Source organism: Primulina tabacum, chromosome 2, assembly GCF_025594145.1.
Source record: "Primulina tabacum isolate GXHZ01 chromosome 2, ASM2559414v2, whole genome shotgun sequence".
In the NCBI taxonomy this organism is placed as follows: domain Eukaryota; kingdom Viridiplantae; phylum Streptophyta; class Magnoliopsida; order Lamiales; family Gesneriaceae; genus Primulina; species Primulina tabacum.
The window spans coordinates 37,314,512-37,324,181 of record NC_134551.1 but is presented as its reverse complement, the minus strand read 5'-3'; the positions used below and the strand labels follow the sequence as shown (position 1 = coordinate 37,324,181).

At 35.9% G+C, this 9,670-nt stretch overlaps 1 protein-coding gene across 1 annotated transcript; it reads left to right on the top strand.

Moving 5' to 3' along the window:
• Window positions 1-1,067: 1,067 nt before the first annotated feature.
• LOC142537661 (uncharacterized) lies at window positions 1,068-2,316 on the top strand. Its single transcript, XM_075643158.1, has 2 exons — window positions 1,068-2,111; window positions 2,176-2,316. The coding sequence occupies exons 1-2, from the start codon at window positions 1,068-1,070 to the stop codon at window positions 2,314-2,316; spliced, it is 1,185 nt and encodes a 394-aa protein (XP_075499273.1).
• The last annotated feature ends 7,354 nt before the right edge of the window (window positions 2,317-9,670 follow it).

Genomic DNA, 9,670 nt, shown 5'->3' with positions numbered 1-9,670 from the left:
TTTAATTACAAATTCCGCTGAACGACATTTGAAAAGGTAATTTCAATAATTTCTTATATTATAATTTTATTATTTATGTTGTATTAATGTAATTATAATTTGTTTCGGTTGCATTATACTATTTTATATAATTTTTTTATATTTTATATTTTTAATATTAATTATGTTTTATATTTCACACAGACATGGATACTGTAAAGGCCTTACTTTACGTATGTGGCTATGCCATTATTGAAGATGGTAGGGTTGGATATAGTATCCCCGCGACCAGGCCCATTAAAATCCCCCGCTCTACTACATTTTCTCAATTGGTGAGTTATGTGCATCGGAAGCTGGAGATCGACCCATCAAAATGCTGCATCAAATTGTCAACGAAATATTGTTATAGCTCGTTGTCTCATTACATTGAAGAGCATGTCTATATCATAGATGATGATAGTCTACAATTTATGTTTGAGTTGCCGACACTGGATTGCATGTACTTGTATGTTGATTCATCGCCAGTGTTACAGAACGTAAGTGATTACGATTTTGATGCATTCATGCCAGTAATAACGCAAGGTTTGGGAACAGTAGGTTTGAATGAAGCGGGACCTTCTATGCATCACGTCGATGAACAGTCAGCTCATACCTACTCTGGGATCGACACTGGTCCTTGGGATCACCATATCACGACTCACACTGAAGAAGACTATGCATGGGGGATGAATAAAACACGAGAATTGGATTTTACCTCAGGGGGTTGGGATCATCATATCACGGTTCCATCAGGAGTTGATGTTGCATGGGGTTCTAGTAGAACATGCCAATTGGATTTAAATTCATGGGATCCTGAAGAAAATACCACAAATGTCAGAGAATTTGATAATTCTGCTGAGGCTGCAAATATTCCCACCCCGATTACAGAACACACGGATGAGCAAGATGATTTATTTGGGGACAGTTCGCATCATGTCATTAATAGCGATGATGATTTTTATGCTACATCAAGTGACGGAGAAGATGATCAATAGTTTGAGAATGCAAATGAAGGGACATCGGCGGGTGTGTTAACGTCGGGAGCAACAATGACAGAGAACATTCATATTGCACCAGAGCAAAATTTACGTGAAATTCCCCAATTTTTCAATGAAGTCTACGACGAAAAAATTCCAGATTCATTTGGTATTCCTTCATCTTCACGAATAAACTTTTACAATCCTGAAAGGCCAGAGCTCGGTGTAAAAATTGTTCTTAAGAGCAAAGGTGATTTAATAGCTTCAGTTAAGGATTTTTCTGTTCGGGTTTTGAGACGTGAATATATCGTTGTCCAAAGTTCTCAGACAATTTGGAAGGTCAAATGCAAGAACTGGTCCGAAGGTGGCAACTGTGGGTGGGGACTTCGAGCATCGTTCAAAAAAAGTTTAGGCTACTTCATGATCACAAAATATGGTGATGATCACACATGCATGTCAACCAAAGTCGGTATAGATCACCACAAGCTTGATGTAAACATGATAGCCAGCACAATTTTGGGAATTGTGCGTTGTGATCCTGCATATGAGATCAAATATGTACGAGAAAGTATTAAAGAAAAATATGGGTATAATATATCGTACGCTAAGGCATGGCAGAGTTTGAAACGCGCAGTGGAGGTAATCTATGGCACATGGGAAAGCTCTGCAACTGTACTTCCTAAATATATGAGAGCTTTGTCGAAGTACAATCCAGGAACTATTGTAGAATGGAAGCATCTTCGACCGTATGACCATCCACATAAAATTTTGAACTTCGTGTTTTGGGCCTTCAAACCATGTGTAGATGGTTTTCGACATTGTCGCAATATAATCAGCGTAGACGGTACCCATATGTACACCAAATATAAGCACAAACTACTCATAGCAGTAACTTTGGATGCCAACAACCAGGTTTTGCCGCTAGCATTTGCGCTTGTTGATGAAGAGAATTATGAGTCTTGGCATTGGTTCCTCAGTAATGTTGCACGACATGTTACTAGAGGGTGTAATGGTGTGTGCCTTATATCTGATAGACATGCGGGTATAACAAGTGCAGTGCAAGATCTCCCTGACTTCAAGCCTCCTCGTGGTGTTCATCGTTTTTGTTTGAGGCATGTTTGCTCTAATTTCAACAGCAAGTTCAAAAACATTCACTTGAAAGACTTATGTTGGGAAGCAGGGATACAACACCAAGTATCAAAATTTAATGCGACAATGGAGGCAATTAGAACAAATAATGCAGCAGCTTTCATCTATTTGTCAAACATTCAAAAAGAAAAATGGTCATTGGCTCATGATGGGGGATGGAGACGAGGGATAATGACGACGAACATGTCTGAGTGCATTAATGGTGTATTGAAAGGGGTTCGACGTCTTTCAATAACGGCAATAGTGGAGCTGACATTACAGCGATGCGTGCAATATTTCATTCAACGGCGAGCGCGAAGTGATAAGATGCTAGAAAAAAATCAACTATGGACCGACTTTGCGTACTCTAAATTTGATATGTGGTCAAAAAAGTCAATTGAACACCGAGTTGTAAGATTTGACCAAAGGGATAAAACATCATCCGTCGCGACAGAAGGAAGACCTAGTCGGCAACATCACGTACAAGCTGTCAACATTTCTACGCGTGATTGCACATGTGGTAAATTCACAATATATGGAATTCCTTGTTCACATGTTATATGTGCAGCAAAATGGTTTGGTTTGAATCCCGCACAGCTTGTACAACCATGGTTTACACTTAGCGAATACGTGAACACATACGATGGAAGATTCTACCCTATTCATGATGAACAATATTGGGATGAACCTACATTCCAATTACAACACAATAGTGTTCGTCGACAAAGGAGGCATGCTGGTAGAGATCGCAGGACACGCATAAGAAACGAGATGGATCAACCATCATCGAGGGAGAGACAACGTGGGAGGTAAAATGTGATGCCCGGGGCCGAAGAGGACGGGGGGTGATCGCCGGTGCCATCAGTTGCACGGACAATGAGCGGCTCCTTGCAGGCTTCTTGGTGGAGGGAACATGAATGAACCGATCCCGCACCAGAATGAGAGGGATTACGAGACTGTTCAATGTAATGGACTGTACAGTTGAAGAGGGCTTAAAAGATTTGATTTGTACTACTCATATCACGAAGGTGCATCTTCTTTTCGGTAGCTCATTACCTAAGAACTCCAAAGTTAAGTGTGCTTGACTTGGGGCAATTTTGGGATGGGTGACCTCCTAGGAAGTTTCCTAGGGTGCGTGTGAGTGAGGACATAAGCACGCTGGAAAGACTTGTCTTGATACAGTGAGGACAGTCGTCGAATCTGTGGCGTTACAAGTGGTATCAGAGCCGACCTCTCTTAGTACGGTGTGGTTCGGGGACGAACCAAGCGGAAGCTGGTGGGCATGTGATGCCCGGGGCCGGAGAGGACGGGGGGTGATCACCGGTGCCATCAGTTGCACGGACAATGAGCGGCTCCTGGCAGGCTTCTTGGTGGAGGGAATATGAATGAACCGATCCCGCACCAGAATGAGAGGGATTCCGAGACTGTTCATTGTAATGGACTGTACAGTTGAAGAGGGCTTAAAAGATTTGATTTGTAATACTCATATCACGAATGTGCATCTTCTTTTTGGTAGCTCATTACCTAAGAACTCCAAAGTTAAGTGTGCTTGACTTGGGGCAATTTTGGGATGGGTGACCTCCTGGGAAGTTTCCTAGGGTGCGTGTGAGTGAGGACATAAGCACGCTGGAAAGACTTGTCTTGATACAGTGAGGACAGTCGTCGAATCTGGGGTGTTACATAAAAGATCTACAATAACGTATTGTACCTTATTTTGAATACATAACATGTGAAGTTATTAATGTAATTACAAAATTGTGCATTAAAATTTTATATTTATTAATAATTGTTGTTCATTGCAGGTAGGTGCATGTGAGTAGAGCGAGTTATGGTGCCATATACTTATGTTTGGGACGCATATTTTACATTTTAATAGAAGTAGAAAATAAATAGTATTCGGCGTTTTATTTTTATAAAGATGTTTTAATATCAAGTTTGTTGACTTATTTGACTTGATTTAGGAATTATACTTATGTTTTTTCATTATAATAATTTTATCCGTAAATTTATTAGTACAAGAATAATAAATCAAAAATACTACATTTAACACTTTTAAAAATTCAATAATAATTTGTATATACTATTGAAATACAAATGTTGCAGCAACAACTTCAAATGAAAATAAAAAAATTGAAAAACATACAACAATACGATGTAAGTAATTTTGCATATCTAAATAAATAGTTAATGCTGATGGTAACGATGCCCCATTGTGCCACACGGTGGTCTTCTAATCACTCTCCGTCCACGACCTAACATTTGTTCAGCATCTCCATGCGTACTTGTTTGGGCTGTAGATGTACTTGTATCGGCAATGTTCCCACCAACGTCATACACTTCTGTCTCAGAATATTGTTGAAATGGTACGGGCGACGTGTTAAATGTAGGGTGACTATCATTCATACCCGGTCGAAAGTCACTTTGTAAAAATTTAGTAAAACTACCAGCAAACGGAGTGTAGTAACCAGTTTCATACGATGGAAAGCTTGAAAACACTGGCGGAGTAGTGTATGCCATATTTGAAGATGACGATCCGGGTTGAGTGTCGCAACTAACGTCATTCGATGGAAAGCTTGAAACCACTGGCAGAGTAGTGTATGCTGGGCGTGACTGTGACATAGATGCATATGTTATGTAACATTAATTTAATACAAGAAATTATATTTACGTACATATGTAGACCAGTTGAACATGTCTTACGATAAATTGCCGGTAGTTTGCATCAATAGGATGGTAGCCAATGATATTTGAAGGTACCACTGGAGGCGAGAGCACTATCTGTGAAATGCGATGATACCAACGAACATACTCCACTGTGATGGCGGGTGTACCAGGTATGACATAATCACCATCAATCACAAAATAATATCTGTTACTCCACATTTCTACAAAATCTGTGTGATATGTTGCCCAATCAAAGTTGTTCCGGCCTTGTCGAGTCAGTTTATGGAAATTGTTGAAGTTAGTAGCAGGTGGCGGAATACCCTGACGCATTCCAAACTGTCAGAGACACCGCTCTGGTCTATGCATCTCAACTATATGAAAATTGATCAATGCGCATGCCGACCGACATAGATGAATTCTGTTTCCATCAAGAATTTTTCCAACCTCCGGGGACTCCATATCATAAACTGTCCATAGAAACTGAAGCAAATAAAACGAAAAAAAGATTAGAAATTTGATAATATATAATTCAGACAGAATTTGTAAAAAAATTTCAAACTCTAAACAACTAATTTATATATCTACCTACCCTTCTACCATCCTATCAAGCATATCTCTCATTATACGGACCGAATGATGGGCCGTGTGTGTCCAAGAGAATCTGCGTCTCCACCTGCAATTTATAAAAGTACACAATATTTTCATTTAAACTAAATAACAAATAAATAATAATAAATGTTAATTATTTCTTATTAGTATCGTGCGCCGTATGGTGGGAATGGTAGACCCTGAAGCACATCCGCAGCCTGCTCTTCTGAAATAGATATCTGTTGCGCTCTATCAGGGCAAAGAAGAGTAATTCTAGACCACACCCAAATCTGCAATAACATACAACAGAAATAGTCATATCATAAGAAAAAATAAGTACAACAAATATAATGACCGTAGAAGTATACAAATACCTGCAATATCTGAACTGGGCCACACAAATCGACCTTTAATTTCATTGATGTGTCGCACAACTCCCTATAAAGATATGCCAACACAGCAGAACCCCAACTATATGTATTCACTAATTCTATTTCCTCAAGGAACTGCAAATACATAAGTTTCACAGCAGCACCTTCCGAGTCCGGAAACATACATCCACCAATGATCAGTAATGCAACACAACGGGAATATTGTGCCACGTCCTCTTCAGTGCTTTGATCATTAATCATATTATTTAGGCAATGGTCTAGCAAAGCGGTCAGATAAAGATGTGCGCCTTTAATCTGAGAAGATGTAGGCGTAAAACCCAACCAAGTAGCGCATCGCTGTTGTAAGGTATGTTTGTTGTACGCGGTATCTACACCAGTGATGGGAATGCCATCAATATTCAACCCCCAAATAAGAGCAACGTCCTGCAGAGTGATTATTGCCTCGCCTACGGTAAGGTGAAATGTGTGTGTCTCACGACGCCATCTCTCAACAATGGCTGTAAGCAAATGATTATCATAATATTTACTAGGACCACACTGAATGACACCATAGAAGCCCATGCGTGCAAGACATAGGCGGACACGGAGGTGAATCCCAGCATTAAGCAATCTCCAAAGACATTTGTCAGACCGTCGTGGCAGAATTATTGCATCCATGTTTTCAGCGTTGATATTATTTGATATGTGTCTACCCCGCAAATACAACACATTATCCGTATTTTCAGCCATCTTTCAAACAAAAAATCATTTGTTAATAGTTATTTATTAGTAATAGTTATTTGTTATAAAATGTTTACAATAGCAATATTTATTTATTAAAAAAAAATATAACATGTAATTACAATAAATAAATTAGTAATACTTATTTATTATAATAAATAAATTAGTAATAGTTATAAAACGTATATATTCATTATAATTAAATTAAATATACTTATTATTATACAAGTAATATTATAATAAGTATTCGAATAAAAAAATTACTTCATGCAATTAATATATAAGTAAAAAAAAATTAGGTGAGGCAATTAATATATAAGTATTAATATTATATTATAATTATAATTATATAAGTATTAAAATAATTATTATTATACAATTAATATTATAATTATTCCAATAATATAAATTATATTACAACTAATTCTAATAATAAAATTAATACAGAGTTATAATTTATAATTTTTGTAAATAAATTAAGTATAGTTATTATTATTACTTAAAACTAAAATTGCAACTTAGTTAAATAAAGCTATAATTTGACCTAACAACAATACCAGCGCAGTAAGGTTTTTCCCCCGACAAAACCATAGCAATATTTACATATTTTATCGAAAAATTTGTTGGTACTAAATTGGTATTATTCAAGTGTTGTCAAAGTTTTATTTTCAATGATTTTTTTCTTCTAGCTAATAATTAGAATAGAAAGATTGACATTCTTTTTTTCCCCAAATATTGTGCTTCTAAGTTCTACGTTGTGAAATTTAGCAATATATCCCTTCTCTGCTTAAATTTTTGTGTATAAATATATAACATAATCTAATTAACTTACCTCTAATTATATATGATCTACGTGGAATAATACTTATTTATAACATGTAATTCCAATAATATAATTTATAATTTTTGTAATAAAATTAAATATAGTTATTATTATTATTTTAAACTACTAAGATGCGGTCATAAAGTTCTCGGTATCACAAAAATTCTAAATTATAGTATTATAATTTCAATAAGACAATTAATAATAAAACTATTGTGATTACTTAAAACTACTATAATTAATTAACAATAATAAATATAATAAACAAAAATAATAACATTACCTCTTAGTATTCTTAAAAAATGTCGAAAACTTACGCTAATGAATAAATAGAAAATTGTGAAGACTGGTGCTGGAAAAAGATGTGATCGGTGACCGAAAGAAAAAAAAAACACAGAAAAAACTTGCTGAATGAATGTGAGAAGGAAGATTACCGAAAAAAAAAAATAAGGGAACTTGCTGAGGAAAGGAGTATGACCGAAAGAAAAAAAAATTAAGGAGGAGAATGACCGAAATAAATAAAGTGAGGAGGAGTGTACGACCGAAAGAAAAAGAAATAGCAAGAGAAATTGCTGAATGAATGTGAGGAGTTCGGAGGTGTGCACTCACGGATTCTAATAATCCGTGGCAGTCTGCCACGGATTCTGAATCCTAATAATCCGTGGCTACGGGTTAATTTTTTAAAAAAATTTAATTGAATCCGGAAATCTTTCTTCCGGATTGTAATATTTTCATAAACATCTCTATTTTGTTATATTTTAATGCATACTTTTTAAATTAATATTATTTTTAAAAAAACCCCTCTTGTTATTATGTTAATAATAACGCATATATTGATAATTTATAATATAATACATACATCAAAAATAATAAAAAATGATCGATAACCGAGAGCTAATTGATCTGTACGAGCCACATACAGATCTATGTCCATAACCTAGGTAAATGCAGGGATGCAAATGCAATATTACATAAGCTTCCAATTTTTTACATGTCTTCGATTTTCAAAACTCTTTATGAGGATCGGGCACACCATCTTCAAATCTTGATCTCCCACTAATTCTAATATTTACAATAAATATCCATGGCACATTGGGATACAAAATTAGGGGGTTGGAACAGACCATAAACCATGTCAACTTTTAATTATCAAATAATCAAAATTACAACACGTAAAATATCCAAACATACACCTAGCATATTGGTCATGGCTCTCGATCATCTTTTTAACATATAATATCATATATTATATAAATATGATAATAACACATATTATCAATAAATAATGTATCTTGTAAATTATCACTAACCCCAATATTTATAAAATTAAATAAAAACTTTATTTAATTTTATTTAATTTCAAAATATTAATTTTCTTGTAAAACACCTTTTACTATAAATAATTAAAATCATATTTCAATTATTTATTTTGCAAGAAAAATAATTTTATTCAAAATTATTGTAGGCGTAAAATGTTCGTATTTAAAAAATTTCAATTTAACCCAAAATTTTGAAAAATCTGAAAATAGCCCCTCGGTCCGAACAATTCAATCCCACGACCCAGCGTGGTGCCCGAGACATTCCCGAGCACCCGACCTCGTTGCTCGATCCGATCGGCCGCCGACGGATGCTGCACGATGGTCGTACGGCTGTTGTGAGCGCACGTGCCCTGGGCACACGCCGTGCATCCGCTGCGCGCGCGTCTGCCAGGATCAGTTTTGGGCAGACCAAAATTTATTTATTTATTTTTTCAAAATCTGGTTTTTCAAAAAAAAATTTGGGTCGTTTTTAAAAAAATTCTTACGTGGTTAGAAATAATATACTCAATATGATTTAATTAAAACACATGATTGAGAATAACCGGCTCTGATATCACTGTTGGGACATCATACTCTCACACCCAAGACGCGGCAGAAGTTTAAAAATTTTTACTTGGGCATCGTGTGTTTAAAACCAACCATAGGACGTTTTGAATCATACCTTTGTGTTTGGAACGGTGGACTCCAAACTGTTCCGGTTTTTATGCGGAGGTAGCTCTTTTGTAAATCCCTACGAACGGCTTGTTTATTTGATCCCCTAATTAGGTCCATGATCAAAATCCTAGCTTGGATTGCACTAGAAATCGCAAGTGATTTGTATGTTGAGACTGTAGCTTTCGAATTTCCAAAATCAAGAGACGGTGCGGTGACGAGGACGCGATGGTGGAAGAAAATCACATAGCCGAAATTTTCCCAACCTTCTTGTATATTGGACGAGAGCTCCATGATTCAAAATCTTGGTTTTTATTAATTTATTCCTAATCAAATATGAACAAATATTATTGATTCTTAATGAATTTTTATGGATTCTTAATCCATAAT

Excerpts from the sequence above, each read along its gene's own strand:
- LOC142537661 (XM_075643158.1), top strand. The coding sequence starts at position 1,068 with ATGACAGAGAACATTCATATTGCACCAGAGCAAAATTTACGTGAAATT. Across the intron at positions 2,112-2,175 it reads ATCGTTTTTGTTTGAGGCAT|GGATACAACACCAAGTATCA; the intron begins GTTTGCTCTAAT and ends GTTGGGAAGCAG.